This window comes from Micromys minutus (assembly GCF_963924665.1).
Source record: "Micromys minutus genome assembly, chromosome: 1".
Classification (NCBI taxonomy): Eukaryota; Metazoa; Chordata; class Mammalia; order Rodentia; family Muridae; genus Micromys; species Micromys minutus.
The window spans coordinates 157,649,708-157,673,612 of record NC_137969.1 but is presented as its reverse complement, the minus strand read 5'-3'; the positions used below and the strand labels follow the sequence as shown (position 1 = coordinate 157,673,612).

The 23,905-nt window shown below is 46.2% G+C and overlaps 1 protein-coding gene across 1 annotated transcript in view; it reads right to left on the bottom strand.

Annotated features, from left to right (window-relative positions):
- Positions 1 to 1,877: 1,877 nt before the first annotated feature.
- Positions 1,878 to 23,905, bottom strand: part of DTNB (dystrobrevin beta) — a gene marked incomplete at its 3' end in the record, with an annotated part of 190,990 nt that continues 168,962 nt past the window's right edge. Inside the window, 5 exon segments of the mRNA XM_080914824.1 lie at positions 1,878 to 1,907; positions 1,911 to 1,996; positions 1,999 to 2,052; positions 8,841 to 8,930; positions 9,694 to 9,853. Coding sequence (XP_080770950.1) covers positions 1,878 to 1,907; positions 1,911 to 1,996; positions 1,999 to 2,052; positions 8,841 to 8,930; positions 9,694 to 9,853 — 420 coding nt within the window.

Here is a 23,905-nt window from a genome sequence, read left to right as displayed (position 1 = left end):
GATAGTGATACACAATGCACCTGAGTTAGGAGGGCGGTGGCTTCCCAGGATGGCCAGGTTGGTGGCACACATCTGGAATCTCACACATCTGGAATTTCATTATTCAAGACATAGAAGCAGGAAGATTGCAAATTCTAGCTAGGATCTCGATTTTCCCCTCAACATATACAAAAGATGGCCCAAGAAACATCTGGTTCTTCCCTGGCACATAAAACAGCAATTTAGACCAGGATGCTATAGAGCAGCCCGAGTCTCCAGGCCAGGGCATCTGCCAGTGTATGTCTTCCACAGATCATCTGCCTAAATGAAATTAGGCTCCTAAGTTGCTATGGAAAAATTAACAAGAAAGTGGCTACTACAGAAAGGCCTTATGTGTTCCAGGTCACAGAGGCAAGATAGGGCCTTATATAATAATGGGTATTCTAGCTCTAAAAAGAAATCAGGACTTGATGTTAACAAAGGTAGACATCATGTCTCCAATGCTGACATCAGAGGAATGAATGCAGCCCATTCCTTGGCCGGCAGCCCTCACTCTGGTCAGGGGTGAGGTGAACATCACCCCTTTCAGAGACAGGCAGAGAGCACAGTTTGGCTTTGCAGCCCTGGGTACTTGCACCATTCTGTCTCTTGCTGCTTTGGAGGAAACAAGCTCATGTGAGGAGTCAGGAGGTAGGAGTCAGCCTTGTTCCCAGACACAGTGTGAGAAGTGAGGATGGGGAAAGTGTAGCCCCGCCTACTGTGAGGCCGTCTTACCCTTACAGCGCATTTCACCACTGGGGTGTATAGTGTAGCCCCAGAACTTTCTACATGGAGTTGTTCATCTATCCCCTCTGGCCATGCATAAACCTGAATGCCCCCCTTTTCTTGAGTGTGGGAAGCCTTAAACTCCTGCTGGCCTTTCAGGTCCTTAGCTTTGCCTACTAAACCAACCACATGTGGGCCAGGAAGCCAAGTGTTTTTCCAACTGCTGAGCAAAGGCCAGCACTCACACACTTATTTTTGTTTTTGCCCTCACACAGTGGCAGCGATCCGTGGTGCACCTGCCTTTCATACTAAGTACCCAGGACACTAAGGACCCAACGAGGTTTCTATCACTCCCCTCAGTCTTGAGTTACTCCAGCTAGAAATAGGAGTAAGGCAGAGAGACAGATGGGGTCGGAACGCAACAGTATCCATTCCTTGAGACTCTTATGGGATCTCACCCATGTGTGGCCACCGGTTCGACCTATGGTTCTGCACACACCTCAGAATTAGGGAGGGGTCTGCAGAGGTGGGTAGGGAATGTTGCAATGCCAGCTGTGGGCCCTCGCACATCATTCCAGTCACTACCCTTTATAAATATTTATAGTAGCTCTTCTACTAAAAATAACATCCTGGCGCCCAGGGAGCATTAAAAAAAAAAAAAAAAAAAAAGGAAAATCAATGTGAATGGGACTTGGTGATCGCGCGTTCCACAGGACCCCAGGAGAGGATGCATGAGCAGCACCCAGGCAGCACGTCCCCTGGCTGCTAGTCCCAGTTTGGCACACAGAACAGGGCTGCTCCCCTTCGGACAGCACTGTGCAGGCGGAAGGGGGCACTATTTTTAGCACTGAGGCCAGGGTGTAGAGCTGAACAAGGCCTGCAGCTTTCTTTGCATAGACAGAAAGTGTTGTTTTTTAAAGGTCAAAGGTAAGAAAGAAATGCATGTGCCCACACTAGGGAGAGTACCCTGTGCTGGCCAGATGCCAGACCCCATTTGGTCAGGAACACACACGGGTTCAACGCTTTTTCTTTTCTTTTCCATCTCCTGGTAAATTCCTGATGCAGAGATGAGACCATGCCCTGAGGGAGGAATGCAGATGCTAGTGCATGCAGGAGGCCCACCAGCTGCAGCCTCAGGCAGTCCCTCCCCACTTTCCAGAGGCTCAGCTCCTCTCTCTGAAGGTTGAATGAGTCTGGCAGCCTGCAAGCCTGGTCCAGGTGTGCAGCAGAAAGACGGATAGGAATGTGCCTCTGGGGGAAGACCTTCCCTTGTCTTGTCAGTGCCAGCTTGCTCCTCCACCTCTGCGCCTGTACAAGACAGACTGTTAGTCACAAGCAGGACAAAGCTGCCAACAGCTGTGAACCAGCAGACCTGCGTGGAGGGGGATGTTGGGTCTCCAGGCTCTTCAATTGTGCATGTAGTTGTTTTTTCTCTTCCAGAGGGACAGGGTTGGAGTGTGGCCAGAGTGTGTCTTTTGAGGTCATTCACAGGGGTAGGAAGTACTTCGACTGAATAAAAAACAAAACAAAACAACAAAAAAAAACAAAACTGGGTTCACAATGGCAGGTTTGGAAGGGGAGGAAGCCCAGCCTTTGGCAGCAGACAACAGGTCAGAGGCAGAGACACCAGCTGACTCAAACCCTGGCACCAGGTTCAGGAGTGTGGGCTTAGGCTTCCTTGTGTGCACCCAGGGAGCAGGCTTGATGGCGCTCACACAACTCCTTTCCTTTTAGTCCCTCTGACCCTAAGACCAGAGGGGACCTGGCAGGCTCCCAAAGGAGTCAGTTCCTGACCTCACCAACAGCGCACAGCAGCCTGGGCTTGCCACAGGGAGGGCTGGGCTTCTATGCTGAGTAGCAGCACCTTGGTGCTGCCCACCTGCAACCAGCTCTGCAAACCAAGTGTGCAGGCTGACCTTGCAGGGAGGGTGGGAACTAGTTCAGCCCAGAGGCAGCTCTGAGACGACAGTCCTTAGGAGGCTGTCTGAGAAAGTTCCTTTGCTGGCTGGTGGTGCCATGGCCCTGGATTTTCTACCCTGAGATTTGTAACCGAAAAAGATGCCCAATTTAAAAAAAAAGTTGAGACCAGGCATGTTGGTACATCTCTTTGGTCCCAGAACTCAGGATGCAGAGGCAGTTTAATCTTCATGAGTTCAAGGACATGACAAGTTCTAGGACAGCAAAGGCCACATAGCGGTACAGAAAAGAAAAAGTGAACTCAGAAGCTGCAATGGTTTAGCTAGCTTAGCTGGCATCAGAGTACAGATTAAGGGAGGGGACTGTAAGACGGGTTCCTTAAGACGAGAAAGGTGTCTGTCCTTTGACTCATTGGCTCTTTGTGGTCAGTGTAACTGGGTAGGACCACATTAAGAGGCAGTATTGAGTGACAGAATCCCAGGGGAATTCTTGCTGCAGGTTAGACAGTGGCTACAGAGAGGACAGAAGTACAGAGGCAGAGGCGGCCCAGGGAGGTGGTGCTCTGCAACCTGCTTCAGTCAGTGCTATTGGTGATACCAGGCCATGACATGAAGTGCCAGGCAGGCCACTGCCCAGACATCGCAGTAAACAGGGCCAGTGGAGGCCGCTGTAGGGGATCAGAGGGAAAGGTGCACTTGGGTTCTCACAAGAATATCCTAATTGCAAGCTAGGCTTGCTCTGGCTTAGGATCTGTGGTGGAAGAAAGGGTAGAGGAAGAGAATACACTACTCACCTGAGCTTCCTGTGTCCTGGCCGCTCCTGGGCTAACCTGCAGCAGCATAGGCAGAAACAACACAGATCACACTCAGCCCTCTGGACTTCTCTAACGGGGCTTTCCTGACTCACCCGGCCCAGGGGCTAGACTTATATTTGCCTTTTTGTTGAGCTTAACTCCCAGGGATAATGGGGTAGAGTCAGATTACCTACAACCCACACCTCAACTGACAAGTAGTATTGTGAAGAGAAAAATCAATGAAATGAAGCAGAGCCTAACTCCAGGGAGAGGTTATAGTAGGACCAGAGCCTGTTTGGTTCTGAACGGAAACATGATGTGAACAGTTTTGAGGTGGGCATTGCTTCTCTATGTTCTGGAACAGCATTGCGATCCAGCTCCCCTCGGAGGTTTCAAGTTCACGTCTGTCCTCAGAGAGGGTCCTTGGATGTTCCAGAGTCTATGTCTCTCCTCAGGGCCACTGCTGGCCAGATATGCATCAGGGTGCCTCACTGCATAAACTAGATTGCTAGGGGGCATCCTGAAGGACCCAGAGACTCAGGAGTGATTCAGATATACATATGGGAGCTCTGGGGCAACCAGCGGAGGCACCAGCCTATGCCTCATTCTGTGATCTTCTCTTACAACTTGCCATGAGGGGATGCTCAGTCAGAAGGGTACCACAGCACAGTGGCATCCTTTTCTGGGATTCAGACAGTCAGGGTAGAGCAGACAGAGGTGAAAGCTAGGGGTGAACATGGCAGGAAAGCCTGCTTTGGCCAGAGATCTTCAAAAGTACCCATCTAGTGCTTGTGACTTGTGAGCTGAACAGACCACGTGTGCTGGGCAGGGAGATGACTGGGCTATGTTTATGACATGTGAAACTAACCTCACTCCAAAGAAAATAAGTCTTTTTCTGTAAAATTAGTAGTTATTGATCTTAAATGTCTCCACCATATCTGCAAGGACCTAAATAATGTTGAGAGCCAAACAAAACCAAACTCTGTTCATCTTGTGCCTCAACTCTTTACCTCTTACCCTTCGAGATGGCACTTAAAGCCGTAAAAGCTCAGGTATTCTCACAGAAAGCCTCCACACAGACATACAGACCTGGACATGTGTACTTAGAGGAATAAGGAGAAGCTAAGAGTAAGTATCACAGTCAGAGAGAAAAGCAGTGACAGGGTTGGCTGGGGACAGAGACAGACAAGTAAAACCATTGCAGCTCTTACGAGTGACCTAGAGCTGGAGTCCACGGCCAAGGCAACAGTGAAGCAGCAGCAGGGTTCTAGGCTTGCTTTGGGGAAGTAGAGGGAAGCTAAGGAGGAGCCTAGAGCAGGAAGGCACATAGGAAGAAAGGGCAGCAGCTGCTGTGTCTTTAGTCAAAAATGTCCCACAGCAATGCTAGGGTTTGGTTAGGGTCTGGGCATATGCTTGGGGGTAGGTGGGCATTTACGAGTGGGCATGTCTGTTCCTCTTCTGATGACCTGAAGTGTGGTCAGGCCAGGCATCCCCCTTGACTCGTGCCAAGTGGCCCAGTTCTCCCAGGTCTCTCATCCATCCCATCCCGAGGGATAAACAGCACTACAAAGCCACTGTTCCGAGGGGTTCTCACCTATCTCCCCTGACTGCCTTCCACCTTGCATTCCGGCCTTTTCACTTCTCTTAGACTGGTATTCTGTTCAGATTAAAGCACTGAGCTTGGGGTTGGAGACTACTGGGGTGAATCCCGGCTCTGCCACTTATTAACCTGTCCAGTTAATAAGCCTCAGAGCCTTGTCTGGAATTCTTCCTGTCTGGGGCTGTGAATCCAGATGAAGATGGCCTAGGAAGTCGCTAGGACCAGCCCTGCTCTCTCCTCACCTCTCCTGCTTCCTCCCTTTACCTGCTGAGGTTGTCTTTTTCACTTAATGCTATCATGTTGCCTGTTCACTGGCATTCCTAGAAGACAGGCACCGTTCCAGACACTGGGAATACATCACCAACAACACAGGCCGAAATCTCGGCCTCAGGAAGTTTATGTTCTGGAGGAATCCAGAAACAACATCTTGATATATGATAGACATAACTTGAGACTCTCAAGCATCTCAAGAGGGTTTTGTTATCTGTTTAATATCCCGCTGGAAGATGACAGTCAAGAACCCACCACAGGCTACGTGAGCAGACTCGCCTAGAATCTGTTTCCCTTTTACTAAAATGGGAATTTTATCATCTGTGTCTCAGTGTTAAGGATCACATGAGACTTTCCAAGAAACCATTTAGTGCAGTTCTCTTCCCTCGTAACAGTACATTGTTTCTTTGCATAGCAAGACGAGAACTACATAGCATTACTGTCCTTTGCCAACACCATTCTTCTTGGTTTTATTCTTCCTATCTAGTCTAACCTACAAGTCTTTTCCTTTTCAGAAACTCTTGGTAATATTTATTATACATTTAATGGTGGTTTTTGTTTGTTTGTTTTTTGTTTTTGAGGCAAGGTTTCAGGTTCACTTTGCAGCAGAGGGTCAGCCTGACTTTCTGACCCTCTTGTTCCCCACCTGCCAAGCAGTGAGATTACAGGTATGGTGTGTGCCACCGCTCCTATGGCTTAGTTGGTGCTGGGGTTTACCCTCGGCTAGGCGAGCACTCTATAAACTGAGCTGCTTCTGTGGCCAGCATTGAATACTTTGTGATCAGCCTTCCTGCTGTTGCCCCCCCCCCACTTCTTCTGCATATCCTGGTCATGCTTCTCCAGTCTGACCATCCACCCCATTAGGGTGGTAGGAGATGTTTTGTGACTCATTTGTATTCCACAGTATAGTAAGTCACCTGAGCTGACTACTTGTAGGCACACTTCAGAGGCAGTTGGGAGCACAGACAGGGGCAACTGTTGGGGAGGGTGAGCTGGAGAGAGGTCAGAAATCAAGGGGAAGGAAGTTAGCATCTACTGCTCTAAAGCTTGGGTTCCCAAACTAGGGAGCTTGCCTTTACTCTGTCTTTCTCATCCTTCATCTTCTGTTCTTCCTCTCTACCTTTCTTTGCTGTGGAAACAAGTCTAAGGAGGCCAGTGACCCTTTGGTCCAGCACCACTGTGGGAGGCAGGTGAGTGTGGCATTGTGGGAGGCCTGAGGCAGAGACCTAAGGTAGCAAGCAGCCTCGGGGTGTAGAAACGTCCCTTGTCCATGCCCAACAGCTCCACACCCTGGCACTGTCTGATTGGAACCTGGCATGCCCGTGAGGCAGAGGGCATGATGACAGATTTGGGGTGCTTTCTACTAGGGTTACACTTAATATTTTGCATTAAAAAAACCAATTGTAGAAAAGTATATGGTAGATGGAAACCCAGATTAACATGGGCTTTGAGGTGGAGCTGGGTGCTCCCTGTGAATCAGGATCCTGGAAACTAGGCCACATCTCACAAGGTATGGCCAAAGAGAACAACCATGTCTTGTTTGAGGTGTTAAAGGGTCTGGGTAGAATCTCCTAAAAATGAGAAAACTTGGGAGTGACCATGTTACCTCCTATCAAACACTGGAAAGGTAGGCTTTAGAGGAAGATGGACTTAGGGTAGAGAGATTTTAGCCCCCTAATTAGGAAGAAATCTCCAGTGATTAGAGCTGGGTTTGACTGAGTGCCTTGTAAATATTCAAACTGGAGGCTTTTATATTAACAGAAAGTTCAATTAAAAATCCTTGAGACCCTTTTGAACTCTAGGATTCAACTACTTAAAAATACTTTTAAAAGGTGAAGAAGACAAGCTATATAGATGTGTGTGACCTGTATGCTGCCATATGTATATGAGAAGTCAGCTTAGCTTTCCACTGATACCTTAACAAAGCCTAGGAAGCCACCTTTGAGGAAGGAGTCAACACAGGCTCTATTGGGCAGGGCTCTCCCTTTCACTGAAGAATAAAATTTATCTCTTATTTACCAGCCTATAGGCTTCTGTGCTTGAGGCCTCACAGAACCTGTCCTGTCGTCTGTCCTGGTGGGTTCAGAGCCCTGGCTTCTTGTTCTTCTACATCCTAGCTCTAGAACGAGTTTTGCCTCTGGGCTGTGTGTGGTCTCAAGCAAATCACTTTTTCTGAAAGGTTATTTACCACATTTCTAAAATTAGGGGGTTGCATGATAGGATTGCTAATATACTTTTGAAATGACACACTTGCCCCACCACATAGCCCAGGCGGGCTTTGAGTTCATAGGCTTCCCTGACTCATATACATTCTCATTCTTGAGTACTGAGTTTGTGAGCCACTTGGCCACATGCACAGCTGTCCTTTATTTACATGGCTTAAAAATCCCTAAGAAATTCCCTCTGAAACCGTAAGTGAAGTGTACTAGGGAACTGTATTAGAGAAAAGGCCTTCTAATCAGCTGTAAGGTCATTCTGAAGGTCACTCCCCCACATGCACAGTGAGGGGTTGGGCTTCAGTGTGGGCATGAGAGATGGAATGAGTTAGGAATCTCCTGGGGCAGAATGGGCAACTGACCTTAGCTGGGAAAGCCAATCAGGACACATGTGTAATCTCTCCTGTAGGAAAACAGATGGACCTGAGGGTAAGTGTGGCAGAAACAACAGTTCTAAAGGGGAGGCTTCCCTTTGCTGAAAAATACCCTGGGCGTGCCTTCCATGTGAATGTCTGATGATTCATGGGAACACTGCTCTGTGACTTCACTCAACAGCCCTGCTAAGCCACTGCAGAGTCCTCACAAGCACTGCATTAGGTAATAAAGGACAGAGGTGGCCCTTGGTGCAAGTGCCACAGCCCTCAGAGGGATGCCACAGCTGGAAAATGATCCCTAAGCACTGAGCAGCTTGATCCCTGATGGAGCTTGGGGTACTTGGAAGAATGGTGGTCTTTTATCCACTTTCCTAGGTTTCATGTGGGGGGGGCTGTGAAGCAGAGAACTCCAGGAAGCCATGGCAGCGGCTGAGTCATGGAGAGATGGTAAAAGAAGCCAGATAGGACCCAACATGAAGGAAGGAGAGAGCTGCAGCTGGGGTCTTCAGATGAGATCAGAGCCTGGTCACGGACAAAAGGAGGAGACAGAGTTTCAAACAGAATCACACAGGAGAGCCAAAGGGCGGCTGGGATGGAGACAGGTGGCTTGTGCTGACTGCTGCCACATCCAGGATAGTTTCAGAATGAAGTGATGGCCAGCCTAGGGAAAGATGCAGACAGATGAGAAGTAAGGAGGGGTCTGGCTGCCCTGAAGAGCAGGGCTTCCTTCCAGCTGGTACTATGTCTGCTCCATCACCGTTCTTAATAAAAACTGATCATGTGGGAGGGAGGCACTGGGTGAAGATCCCGTGTATTCCTAGAAGGAAAATGGAGCAGAAAGAAGGGCCGTGTGCTGGGTGGTGGGACAGGGCAGGGGCATTGGTATGAAGGGGAGGAAGAAACTGGCGGAAAGCTCTGGGTTTCACCTGAATGGAGCTCCTTCACCAGGGATGACATGGTGTTGGTGATGGAATCAGCAGCCACCAGCAGGTCATTGCGGAGATTTCTCCTCGTACCTAAGGGTCAGAGTAGATGGTGACGCGGGTGAGTGAACATGGAGACTGGTGCAGAGATGCCCCAGCCAGTGAGGCCCTCCAGGTGCGGAGACACAAGGGTGGATGCGGCAGTTCGCATGCTCCTAGCACAGCAACAGCCCACTTTCTCTGCCGGGAGTGTGGAGCCTGTCACACTCGTGCTTTGTGGCGCTACTGTAGAGAGCAGGGGTTTCAGGTGAGTTTTGCCCAGGGTGCTCCTCAGTCTTGGGGTGAGGTGTTTAACTTCAATACCTCTGCCTCCCACTTCCTTGTCTCCACCCCTCCCTTCACCATCCCACTGTCCATTATTGAAGATTACGGGTCCCTGGGTCCTCAGCTGGCTGTGGCAAGTGCATGCTTACTGACCTTTGGCTAGGTCCTGTGGAGACTACCTCTCGTCCTGTTCTTGCTTGTTCTAAGGACTTTATAGGGCAAATGTGTCATCTGAGTTTATTCTATCCAGTTCCTCTGGAGGAGGCAAAGCTCAAAGCATTTCCTTCCGTGCAGAGCTCAGAACCCACAACAGTCATCTTCACATGTATGCCTGACCTCCGTGGAAGACAAGCCCATGACGGAGAAGGAGCCAGCACATGACTTATCTATCCTGTAAATGTGATTACGAAGGCACACTATCTGATCATCCAAAGCCATGAGCACTAAAGGAAAGTAACTGAAAAAATCCTGGCAGGGAGCCTCTGTGTGCGTTCAGCCCCTCAGCTCTCCACGGACTCTCCTGGAAACTCACCTTGTGCAAAGGCCTCCTGCACATCTCCCCCAACTCCACTCAGTGAATCCTGTGGGCCGTGGGTCGGGGTGGAGCCAGCAGATGTGGAACGCACGGGCATGGGCATAGGGCGGCCACCTCCATGGGTGGGTGATGTGTGTGGTGACCCTGTGGCTTGAGCCTGGGAGGATCAGAGAGAAAAACACATCACTTTGGAGGTCTATTCTCTCCAAGAAAAGGGGAAAGTGCTTCCCAGGGACATGCTTAAAAAAAAAAAAAAAAAAAAAAAAAAAAAAAAAAGGCAAGAATCAGCCAAGGAAGGAAAGAAAGAGTGGGAAGGGGGCAGGCTGAGACTAGCACTTAGGTGGCTGGAGAATGGCTAAGGATTCAAAGGCAGCCTGAGCTACACAGTAAGTTCAAAGCTACAGGGTGAGAACTTGTTTTCGGACAAACAAAAATGAAGAACAGGTTAAGAAAGGTCAGGAAGAGGGGCAGAAGTCATGTAGCGGACATGCTGGTCAGAAAAGTAGCTATACCCAGGAGGTTCCAAGAGGGGTAAAAACCCTACAAACACCTTCATGTTTGCATGTCAACATTCTGTGCCCATTCTTATCTGATTCCCCAAGAACCTGTGGGTCGAAAGTGGCTGTCTTTTAATATAACACTAATAGACGAAAATAGCACGATCATGTGAGAGATGTCTTGAGAGTGTGTGAGAGGAAGTACAGTTCGGCAGAAGAAGACACCAGAGGAAACCCCTTCCACTCTGAGGACAGCTTAGGAGGCTCTGCTGCAGGCTGCTTCTGCAGGGTCTGGTCAGCAAAACTGCTACATTGCACCGGCCACACCCTCTCAGGAGGTCTGTTTGGTTTGGGTAGTCATGGGAGTAATGGGAGAAAGTGAGAGTTGGCCACCTGCTCATTAGAGAGGAGCTTTCCTCAGGAAAGCCTAGTATAGGTGCCCACCCACCCCATTCCCTAAGATCTGATCATAATTACTTATTCTCTCTCTCTCTCTCTCTCTCTCTCTCTCTCTCTCTCTCTCTCTCTCTCTCTCTCTCTCTCTCTCTCTCTCTCTTCCCGCCTCCCTCTCTCTCTCTCTCTCTCTCTCTCTCTCTCTCTCTCTCTCTCTCTTCCCACCTCCCTCCCCCTCTCTCTCTCTATTAAGACAGGATCTGTCTACATAGCTCTGGTTGTCTAGGAACTACGTAGACCAGGCTGGCTTCAATCAAACTCATAGAGCTCTGCCTGTCTCTGCCTCCTGAGTTCTGGGATTAAAGGCATGAGCACTACCTCCCAGCTAGTCTTAAAGATTTGTTTTTGACTGGACTCAAGACTTGTAAGAAAAGCTCTTGGTAAGGACGGCCTATGGCTCTTGGTGATCTGTTCCTGGTTATTCCTCTTTGGCTCCCTTCATGCCCTTGGTCAAACCCTTAGCATGTTCTGCAGCCTCCTTGTGTTTCTTAGAATATTGTTTCTTCATGTTAGTGCTTATGTTGTAGGACACATGAATTAAGAAGACGATAAATCTTTGGTGTTTGGTCCTGGGCTTCTCACTTTCTTTGTTTCCACCAAGTCAGGGGCTTTCTGACATGGTGGAAATGATCCTCTTTAGAGAAACTGAAATGCTTTCAGATTCACCCACAATGCACGCTGTATAGATCTGTACTTCCCTTTTCCGGTTCTCTTGCTCTATAGCAAGGGCACCCTACTTAATAGCAGATCTTGCTGTGATGGGCCAGCACATTCATGGGAAAGCCTTGCTGTTGTTTCCACCACTCATTCAGACTGCATAACCCCTTCACCCAGAGCAGCAGTAGCTACTTCTATGGCCATGAAAATTTGAGGTTTGCAATCATTGTCCACTTCAACAAGTTTCTGGCAGCCAGTGGCCAGAAAGATATTTAGCATCATCTTGACAGGACTGACCCTTCAAGAGGAGCCAAGAGAAAGACATGGTATAATTTTAAAGACTGGAACAAGGTGGGTGGGGGACTGCTGGTAGGATTAAGCCAACCAGAGGCAGATCCCTGAGCCGGGGTGGGGGAGGTCATATTGGAGGATTTTGAGGGAGCAAAACTGGGAGAGGAGGCATGACTGTGAGTGTGGGTTCCTGTGAACCCCTTAGGGAGGGACCTAGTTCAGAAACACCACAGAAAGAATATGCTCCAAGCAGGCTGCCTGGAGACATGCACAATGGCTCCCCTCAATGCAGCTGTGTGGGTGCTGAATGGAATATTTTGTCCTCTAGGGCTCCTATTCTCTAGGCTTGTTTTCTGAGACATGGCCTCAACCTAGAGATCCTCATGTGGCAGTCACATGCTGGGATGTCAGGAGCATGCCACTCCGCCCTGCTCTCTGTAATCCTTGCTTGACCTTTGTGTGTATGTGTGTGTTTGTGTGTGTGTGTGAGTGTGTGTGTGTGTGCATGAGAGAGTGTGAGAGTGTGTGTGTGAGAGAGAGAGAGTGTGTGTGAGTGTCTGTGAGTGTGTGTGTGTGTGTGTGTGTGTGTGAGAAAGTGTATGAGTGTGTATGTGTGAGAGAGAAAGTGTGTGTGAGTGTGTATGAGACAGAGTGTGTGTGTGAGAGAGTGTGTATGTGTGTGAGTGTATGTGTGTGTGAAAGAGCATGTGTGAATGAGTGTGTATGAGTGTGTATATATGTTATTTTTTTTATTTTAATAGGTTCTCATGTAGCTCTGGCTAGCCTTGAACTTGAGATAACCTTAGACTTCTGTTCCTCCTGCTTCTACCTCCCAAGTACTGGAATTACAGGCATACTAAAGCTGGTCAACTCTCTGTGTATTTTAATTTAAGAAATGTAAAATCTCAGAAAATAATCAAATACAATATCCTGAAGCCACCCCAAATGAATAATTATGTACAATTTGTTTTAATCTAAAAAGAGTACAGATAAACTTGAAGACCCCTTTACTACCAAATCTTCACATGGTTCAGTGCCTTTATCTTTTCTTTGGAAACTTCAGTCTTTCTTACCAGAAATTTTTGTGTAGATTTTTAAATCTATGTGTACATATATAAAACTATGAATAATATATTTTCATGTCTTTAAATTCTATATGAATGGTATTGAACCACAATAATTACTATTAAATTTACTTTTATCACTTAGCATATACCCAGAGAGTGATGAATGATATCAATAAATATGAACTTAGATCCATATTTTATATCACATTAAAAAACAAACCACTGGGCAGTGTTGGCACACGCTTTTAATCTCAGCATTCAGAAGGCAGAGGCAGGTGGATCTCTGTGAGCCTGAAGCTATCTTGGTGTACAGAATGAGTTCAAGCACAGCCAGGAACACACAGAGGTGGCCTGTCTCAAAAAACCCAAACAAAGAGAAGAACCCCAAAATGGAGCATAATAAGTATTAGACTAAAAATTGCACAATTTCTCAAAAAAAAGCATAGAAAAATCCTATACTAACCATGATATTTAAAAGGAAAACTTCCTCCCTTACTGTGTGTCTGTGTGGGGCATGGAAGTCCAGAGGTCAGCATTTGGTACCTCCTACAGTCATGCCCAGGTAATCTTCTTACGGAATTTTTAATTTTATGTGTATGGGTGTTTTTCCTGTATTTATGTGGGTCTATGTACCACGTGTGCCTGGTGGCTGAGGATCAGTCAGATCTCCTGGAACTAGAGGTTCAGAGGGTTGTGAGCTGCCACGTGGGTGTTGGGATTTGAACCCAAGGTCCTCTGAAGAAACAGCTAGTGATCTTTGTCTCTGTCTTTTTTGACAAAGGCTCTCATTGAATAGCCCTGGCTATCCTGGAACTCACTAGGTAGATCAGGCTAGAATTTGAAGACACAGAGATCCACCTCTCTTTTCTTCTGAAGTGCTGGGATTTGAGGTACATGCGCCACCACACACAGCATGGCTATTGCTCCTAATTGCTGAGCCATCTCCCCACCCTCTCACTGAGCCTGGAGTTCACTGATTACTTTGGCCAGCTGGCCAGCAAGCCCCAGAGATGTTTTTACTTCTGTATCCTCAGTGCTGGCATTACAAGTACATGCCACCATGACCTTATTCTTATATGTCAAGTGATTTATTTACCAACCAGCTATCTCCCCAGCCCATGGTATTTTTTATTAAAGACGTTTGACAAAATATCAGAAAAGAAGATTTTGATTGTTCTTATCACAAGAAATTACTTGTTTATAATAATGGCTCTAGTTAGCCAATAGAGTGTGTGTGTGTGTGTGTGTGTGTGTGTGTGTGTGTGTGTGTGTGTGTGTAGCCTTCTGCAAAGACATGTAAAATTATAATCTTTTGGTTTAAAAAAAAACAAACAAAACAAGCAAGTTCTGTTCTTCAAAATAAGTCACTAGATGACATATGGGCAGATAAATTCAAGACTGAATCAATCTAAATAAATAAAACTAGAACAGCACTGGGAGGTAGAGGCAGGCCAATCTCTGAGTCTGAGGCCAGCTGACTTACACAGTGATTCCAGGACAGCCAGGGCTATGTAAGAATGACCCTGCCTCGAAAAGAGGGAGTGGGGTGGGCACTGGTGTGGCAATCCTAGAACTTTGGAGGAAGAGGCAGAAAGATCTACATGCATCAAATCCTGTTTTATAGTTGCCTAGGACTCCTGTTTCTGTATCAGGTGGCTCCAAGGAAACAAATACCAACAATCAATAATAAAATAATATGAAATAAACTAAAATTTAAGTGAACAACAACAAAAGAAAGTGAAAAGACACACAAAAGGAAAAGCCTTAAGATGACCTGTACCCAGTACATACAAAGAACTCTCCCAACTCCATCAGAAGAGGACAAACAATATAATTTTAAAATGGGCAAAAGATTAAGCACACAACTGTCTAAAGATACAAAAGCGTCCAACAGGCATGACACAGACCCAAATTAAACACCAGGGAAAGGAACGAAGGTCAGAATGAGCTGTCACCTCACATCCGGTGGGATGAACACCACAGACACATAACAGCAAGTGCTGACAAGAATATAGAGAAACTGAAATCCTCAGGCACCACCAGTGGGAATATAAGATGGTGCAGCTGCTTTGCATAACGACCTTGCAGTTCCTCAAAAGGCCAAGTACCACATGACATGGTAATCTCACTCTCCGGTACATACCCACCCAACAGAAATGAAAACATGTTTGAACAAAAACTAGTGTCCAGATGTTCAAAGAGTGGAGCCAACTCAAACATCAACTGATGAACATTTTAAATAAAATGTGCTCCCCATGCAATGGAATACTACTAGGCAATAAAAAGGCATGGAGGAATGAGAACATCTGTCTTAGGATTTCATTGCTCTGGAGAGACACCATGACCAAGGCAGCCCTAATAAAGGACAACATTTAATCGGAGCTGGCTCACAGTTTTAGAGATTTGATCCATTATTGTCATGTGGTGAGACATGGTTGCCTGTAGGCAGACGAGGTACTGGAGAAGGTGCTGAAAGTTCTGTATCTTCATCTGCAGGCAGGCAGGAGACTTTGCTACTCTGGGTGTAGCTTGAGCATAGGAGACCTCAAACCCACCCCCACAGTGACACAGTTAGTTCCTCTAACAAGTCTACACCTCCTAATGCTCTCACTGTCTGTGGGCTAAGCATATTCAGACGCATGAGTCTCCGGGGCCTACCTATTGAAACCACCACAGATATCCTACAGCATTTTGAAAACATTTTACTAAGTGAAGAAAGCCATTCACAAAACAACACAACTTCTAAAAAATCTGTTTACGGGAAATTCCCAGGATAAGGAAATCATAGATAAAATAAACTAGCGGTTAGCTAGGCAGAATGGGAGTTGGGAAAGATGAAGAATGGTGTGAAGCTTCTTTCTGAGACAGATGAAGTCTCTAAGATAATGATGACAGTACAACTCTGTAAATATCGCTAAAAACACACTGAATTTTACAGTTAAAGATAGTGAATTTATGTGGGATGCAAGCCAGGAGGAAGGCACAGACTGAAGGAAAACATCCGCATGCTGTATCTGAAGCAGAACAGTGCCTGGAACTCCGTAATGTGATAAACCATCCAACAACATGCCAAGTGCTGAGGGAGAGAAGCTCTGTACACACAACGCAACGCACTCTGTTCACAAACAGTTACAACTCAAAGGCTGTCAAGGGTCTTCCCACTGCTGCTGAGTCTGAGAAGCTGCCAGGATCTCGGCAGTTTCTTAGAATGTTAAACATAGGTGAACAACCATGTAACCCAGCAAACTCCACTCTTGAGTGCTCTTGAGAGACATGAAAACATAAACCCACCTAAAACAAATGTTCACTGGCAACAATGTAATAGCCCCAAGGGGAAACAACACCAAAACTCCATTAATCTGGATGAATAAAACGTGACACGACTTAACTTTTTCTTATCTTGTGGAATACTCATTCTTCTCAGTTACTAAACATTTTATCACTCCTTACTTTTTCAGGGTATGCACACTTTCTTCTCAGTTACAAGTGAATCCTGTTATGGCCAACTAATTTTTTTTCTTTTTTAAATTGAGTATTTCAGGCTGAGGGATGGCTCAGTGGTTAAGAGCACTGGCTGCTCTTCCAGAGGTCCTGAGTTCAGTGAGATCCAACGCCCTCTTCTGGTGTGTCTGAAGACAGTTACAGTGTACTCATATACATAAAATAAATAGATAATTCATCAGATCCTATTATAGATGGTTGAGAGCCATCATGTGGTTGCTGGGAATTGAACTCAGGACCTCTGGAAGAGCAGCCAGTGCTCTTAACCACTGAGCCATCTCTCCAGCTTCAATAAACAATTCTTAAAAAAATAAAATTGAGTATTTCATAAATGCATATGTGTTTTGATTAAATCCACCCCCAATCCCTGCCCTCTAATTTTTTCCCCAGCTCATCCCATCGACAGTCCCTCCCAATTTCATGTGCTTAAAAAAGTCTTTACTCTAGCTTGTGGGTGTTGGACTATCTACTGGAGCACAGGTCATTTTTCAGAGGTGGTATCCCTAAGAACTGACTCTCTCTATTCAGGTACCCATCAATTTTGGCTATTTAATATTTGCCTACTAAAAATGCTGGGAGAGAGGAGTTGGAGAGATTGCTCAATGGTTAAGACCCATGGCTGCTTTTCCAAAGGACAGGGGCTCAATTCCGGCATCCATGTATGGCTCACAATCACCTATAACTCTAGTTACAGAGGTTCAAACCACTTTTTCAGGCACCAAGAGTACACATGGTGCACATACATTCATGCAGGTAAAAACTTATACACATACAACTGAAAAAAATAAATCTTAAAAAAAAAAAACATTGGGATAGAGCTGTCATAGGCCTGCTGAACCCATGTTTGAGTAGAGTGTGAGCACTCTGACACCTGGGGTAGGTAAGAGACAATGTAAAGCTCATAAATATACTTGTTTCAGTTCTGCCTGAGAAAGACTGGTCTTGGCTATGGAATGCCACTGGTCCAGGGATGTTAAGAGACCCTTACTCTGTAGTTTTAACACAATAAGAACAAAAATCAACAACACACAAGTGTGCTGGCAATGTTGTATTCTGTGTTGAAAAGACAGTACCTTCCCTTGTCAACAGGCCACATACTGCCTTTTCTTCTCAGGGGTATGGTTCTCCTCTGTTCTATGTGACTCATGCATGTTCTAGCTGACCCAGGCATGCCTGCTGGATCCCAGGCATCAGCCTTGAGGCTGAGAGTCTTCCTGAGACCTGGAGCATGGCTCTTGCCTGGCTTCTCCCATTCTATTCCTACACTGTGTTTGGTACAGGTTCTTAGTCTCCCATACTTCCTTCTGTAGGAAAGTCGCTAGAGCAGACAAAATCACCACTGAGTAATAAATCTATCCATTGGAAAATCTTTGCATGAAATTCTCTAACTAGCTAACTAAATGTGGTAGCCAGACCTCAGATGGCCCAAAATGACCTTCCACTTACATCCTGAATGAATCAGTCAAATGGGACATAGGCCACTATTGAGGTCAGGTTATAAAAGATGGTGACTGTAGCCTGGGTGACCCTTGGCTGTAGCCTTGTTGGAGCCTCTGCAGGTTCCTGGTCCATGGCGGTTGTGGTTGAGTGATATTATTTCCTCTCTCCTGCTCTTTTTCTGTTGGCTTTTCTGAGACAGTCTGATATGGCGCAGGCTTGAGGGATTACAGGCATGCACCACCACACCTAGTGATATGTTTTTATAAGTCACAGATTTGGGATGACGCTGTGTGGAAATAAATAATCCACATACCAAACTTACTGTAGTTTTGTTTTTGTTTGTGAACTACTTTAACAGAGTAATCACAGTTAGAATTTGGTTAAAAAGCAGGTAGATGGATTTGGGGACAAGACTAGAAACAGAGGCCCCAATAACAGGCTGAGCCCTCCCCCCCAGAAAGAGGTCCATGAGAGGGAAGAGGGCAAGAAAATATCTCCTTAATGTGAGAAACTGAGGGCCCTGTGTCCAATCACCAGTCTCTGGCTCTTTGTCCCGGCACCTTGTAGCACTGCTCTACACCCAAAGGGAAGTTACAGGCTCTGAAAGGCACTCCCAGCTCTTCCCAGGTGAGCACACAGGGAGGCAGAGCGGGTTAATGACAATGATTGGAAATAGAAGTTAGAAACTTGGCTTCTCTTAACCACATAAGCATGCACACGCACATACACACATGCGTGCACACACACACACACACACACACACACACACACACACATATGTGCACATACATTGCCATTTCCAGGATCCAGCTTTCTCTTCTATAAATATAAGGATAGTAGATGACATCTGAGGTATTTTTCAGATTAAAAAGTGTTATGATCCATGGTTTTTACCAAATCACTGCATCTCTACTAAGTGGCCCTTGCTTGGCTTGAGTAGAAACCCTTGTCAGAGGACAGCATGCTCCTCTGCAGCCATCCCTGCCTCAAGGTCAGCTAATGACATGTTCTGCTTACAGCTAACCTTCTTCACACATCCAGCCAATACCAGGGATGTTATGTACAGAGGTCGTTAAGAAGTGAAGCTGTGGAGAAGCACAGACAATAGGCTGTCCTGCACAGTACAGGACTAGCTTTGGAAAGACAGTGGGAGGAAAGAGCCTTCTGATCATGTGTACACACACTGGACAGTGAATGATCCCATCTACCTGTGGTATCTCACTCACCTTGCAGGTACTTGCAGGCTGAGGTCAGGAGACACTAAGAACTCAGCTGTGGTACTGCAGTATGATACACTAGCACCTTGTCTTAACAGCAGGACATGGTCAAGGCAGGCCCTCTCCACAGGGACTGCCTGCCTCTCTGTTAAGAGCAACTAGTCTAGATGAACAGCACAGTGGGTAGCTGACAGAATCTGAGAGTAAGACAGAAATCCCCAGCAAAAGAGCAAGAGTTAGTGGGATGACTCCAAGAAAAGTAGGCCATTGGCCTTGGAAGAAGGGAAGCCCCACAACATACAGCAGAACTTCCCTGATTCCTGACACAACATTTGTAACGTAACCCAGAGCTAAGCCTGGCATCCAGCATGGTCAGTCATTTGTCTAACCAATAAACAAAGACAATAAATGTCCTGTAACTCAAGTTCCCTGAATGCAGATACCCCTTAGAGCTCTTCTGCTGGGAATGTAGAGTTAGAGGCACAATCTAATTCGAGCAGCAGTCCAGACTGCTGGTTCTCATTATTTAACCAGCAAAGACATGGAAAACTCAAGTTTTGCATTAGGCTCCAGAAAGTATGGAAATGATGTTTATGTATTGAGGGGGCTTATGACGTACCTCATTTTATGCATGTACAGACTGAGACTCCCGGTGGTCAACCAGGTTATAAACAGATCAGTAGAAGGCCTCGAGTGGCTAGGAGAAGCCTGAGTATGTTTGGATCTTATTACCACAGTCTGGAGGTCAGAAGGAACATCAAACAGTCAAGACTTCTCAAGACTGAGGCTAACTTTCATTTCCCGACTCCCTTTAGTAGGAGTGGAAACTAGGCCCTCTACCATTGCACCAAATCTCAGCCACTACTGTGATTCTGGTGTGGGAGAACCAATTTGATTTCCAGCAAGCACAAGAAATGTAGGGAAGGAGAATGCAGATGATGACTTAGTCCCTTATCTAGAACACAGATCAAATTCTGGAGCCAAAACAGGTACAGAGAAAGCCAGAGAAGGTGAGCTGAGGACAGCTATCCCTCCCCAGAGCAAAGAGGACTCAGACGCAGAGGCAGACAGACTGGCCAGAGGACCAGCTGCAGAGAGAAAAGGGCACTGTCTTTAGTAAAAACTACCAGGGCACAGCTCTTGGCTGTCTTTAGGCATACCCAGTATGGTGCCTGGCACACAGTAGGGACTCTATAAATAACACTTCTTTCTCATCTCTTCCATACAGAACAGGTAAAATAAAAAAAAAAAATCTTCTTGGTACGTACTATATAGTCAAGTAGCCAAGTCCAGAGAAGTCTGTGGTAAAAAGTGTAATGCTGAGAGCAAGCCCTGCCCTCCCCACATCCCCCACCCCCTGCCAGGCTGTTATCATGGCAACAGGACGGAGGACATTTCAGTCTCCATCTCTTTCCCTGACTCATGGATACCTGCCAGGCAGCAGATGGCCTGTGTGGACGATTACCTCCACTTTGCCGCAGTGTATTTAAATTAAACAAACTGGCTTCTTTGCTGCTGGTTGTCAGGTGCCTTGTCAGAAAAACAAAAACAAAATCCAGGGAGAAAGGAGCTATAAGTCTGAAATTTAGGCAAGGCAACTGTAGCTGTATGGAGACAGGGAGCAAACGGACTGGGCCCAGGACATCCCCCTTAGAGAACAGGTAAAAGCACCACACACCCACCATTCTGGGCTGGTGCTGGCTGTGCTGGGAGGGTGCGGCTGCACCACTAACTGTGGAGGGAGGGTGGGCTGTCTTCACCGCAGTCAGCCCTGCTGCAGGATGAAAAAATAACCACCTCATCCACTGCCAGGAGTCAGGACTGGGCATGGGCACCACACCGCATGCATAACAAGGGAGCAGGAGTGAGAAAGGACAAGCACCAGTAGGAAAGGCAGCTGGATATATTCCGCCTGGGCTGAACTGACTGGGGGAAGGAGCTGCTGGAACATCTGCAAAGCAGGCCGTCACAACCTTTAAAAGACAAGCCTGGTTTCCAGACACCGCAGAGTACTAAGACTGTCTATGATGAAGCTCTGCCCCAAGAATATATTATCTATCTACTGCATATCTGATGGAAGGATAAGGCTCCCAACATGTCTGCATATGGTCCCTCTGCAGAGAACTGCTGTCTGTCTGCTCCTACAGCATGATGGGAAACTCAGGACCCATAGATGACCGGTCTCTCACTGTGGAGGCCTGTGTGGTCTTCTGGGCTTGCTGATGCTCTATAAGTGAATCTACAGTGTTGGCAGGGGGTAGTGATGTGCATCTAGCTTTCAACCATCATGACTGTCTCTACCTGAATAACACTCTGTTATACCGAAGCTAGGACTTCTGGACTCAGAAGTAGACTTATAGTTTTTGGTGGAAGGAAAAAGGCATATTGAATTTCTGGAATAAAGCACAACGTACTATGACTTACACCAAACCCAAAAAACAAAAAGAAAGTTGATATTTAAAATTTTAGTTGAGAGAGTTCATATATTCTCCTGTTTTTCCTGGGTTGGCTATCCCTATGTAAGATGGTCTTTCCATTGGGTCCCCAAAGTAGGATTTCAAAACCAATTCTCAGAAAAATGATTAGAAACCTTACTAAGAGAAAACTGTCCGGTGGACAGTACCAAATCCTCAAGTTGCACATAAGAAACAAAACTAGATAGGACTGGTTGAAACTGGAAAGCTAGCTCGGTGGGAGGGTAGGAGCTCAGGCCTACCAACCAGACTCTAGAATTCAAGGAGGCAAACTGAAATTCCATATATGCGATAATACCTTGCTCAACAATCCTTCTCCGGGGGCTGAGAGTGCATGCTCCTCTTCTAGAGGACCAGGGTGTGGCACTTGGCACCTTTGAGCCCGTGGTTCCCACTGTAGTTTTAGCTGCACAGCTCTGGGTATCCTGTAGGTCTTCCGCCACAACTGCCCGGATAGTCACATGACCAAGAACACCACCACCAAGATCATGCCTAACCCAGAACAATCGGTTTCCACCGTTCTCTTTGTTTCCCAGATTCTGGGCTTCTGAACCTAGAATCCATGGCTCACTCTCCCTTTTGATTTTAAAAAAAAAAAAATTTAAATGATATCTGGATAGAACATGGCATCCTGGAGAGAGTGTGTCCTAGAATTCAACTTCCTTCCTGTGGAGGTCGGGAGAATTTTCCTAGGCTAGTGTGTGTAGTTTCCTCATGGGGCAGTTTTCATATCATATACTAATAGGAGAGCAAAATACAGAAATATACTATAGGATGGAGATAAAGAGAGAAGAAAGCCTCTTAGCTTGTTTTTTATGGAGTGATGAAACCAGGAAATGTCCCTCAGATCCAAGAATTATTCCTCCTTTCTAATCACTCTCACTGAAAACTTCTTGCTGGTGTTCACAGAGCTCTATGAGAACATAATTATATTTCCTCTTTTTACAAAACAAAACCAAAACCAAAACGAGGAACTGCTGGGGCCCTGCAGTAAGCACAGGAGCAAGACAGATAGACAAGTGCTTTGGGTCGACTTCCACACGCCATCTGCAGGCCACTGGATCCAGCCGACAATCAAGCTATACTTTTGCAGACTTAGGAGGGCAGGAGTGTAGTTAAGGCTCAGGATGACAATGATCTGGTTTATATCTCCATATTTAAGGCATTGTGTCAAACAAAAAGTTACAACCCTACAAACCAGAGAATGACATCCATACTATTTGAGAATGGAATTTGTGTTGATTTCTTTCTTTCTTTCTTTTTTTTAATCCTCTAACAGACTGAGCCCATTGCCTCTGATGCATGCAGCAGAGCACTGTGAGTCCGTGTAACTCGGAGTGAAGTAGATTCTGGCTTCTGTTACGGGGCGAGGAACATGCGAGCTGTATGAGAGGGGCGTAGAGATTCTTCATGGAAAGCCGGAGCCCTGGCCATGGATAGCTTATTTTATTGAGCCTTAAGAGATCCAGAAGTGATAGGAGGAGGTATGCTGAGTCACTGGAGAAAATGCAGACCTGAGATGTCTCCAAAGGGAACTGAGATGTTAAATTCTTCCAGACTAGGAGTGATCTGGACTGTGGCAGTTCTGGGGGTCAAGCATCCAGGTGAACATAGTCCCTGCCGTCTGTCTGTCTGTCTGTTTGTTTATCTATCTATCTATCTATCTATCTATCTATCTATCTATCTATCTATCTATCTATCGCCAGTCTATCTTCTATCCATCCATCCATCATCTATCATCAATCTATTTATCATCTACCTATCCATCCGTCTGTCTGTCTATCGACCTATTTATTTATAGAAACAGTCTTTCTATATACTCCTGACTGTCCTGGAACTTGCTCTTTAGACCAGGCCGGCCTCTAACTCATAAAGATTCACCTGCCTCTGCATCCTGCGTGCTGGCATTGAAGGTGTATATCACCACACAGAGCTGAAATTTGTTTTTCTGATTCCTTGTTGTAAAGAGGATTTCTGAGTCACAACTTAGTCTCCTGAATGGATCTGCCTATTACTTGAGAGTAGCTGGACCAGAATTGCTGCTATAGGCACTTGAGCTGGTTATGTTCCTCACAATTAATACAATGATTAACTTGTACAGTCTTCTGGTTAATGGTGGTTTTCCCTCAGCAAATATTTATTGAGTATGTGCACTGCAGCAGGCTGGGTCAGAACTGGAAATACAATAGTAAAGAGAACTGGCAAGGTCATTTAATTACAGACTTATGGTAGTTCTGGGCATGATTAACCCTATATCGGCAGATCCAGCTGAATGAGCTTCTTAAACTACAGGGTAAATGGTAGGGTGAGTGGCCTGATCTGAAGAAGCTGTGCAGTTCTCTGAAGAAGCTGTGCAGTTCTTCCTTAATTATAACCTTAGTATCTGAGGAAAGGGAAAGAAAGGGAGGAAGGGAAGAGAGACAGAAGGATTACTAATTAAGGTCACTCGAGGCACCGAGAGAGTGGCTGAGGCAGACCCTTACTTCAACAAGATGTGCATATCTATTTATTCATTTATTTTCAGTGCTTGGGATGGAACTCAAGGCCTCATGTATGTTAAAGATGGCAATACCTCTGACCTCCAGCATAATGCATTTTAAAGTAACAGTACT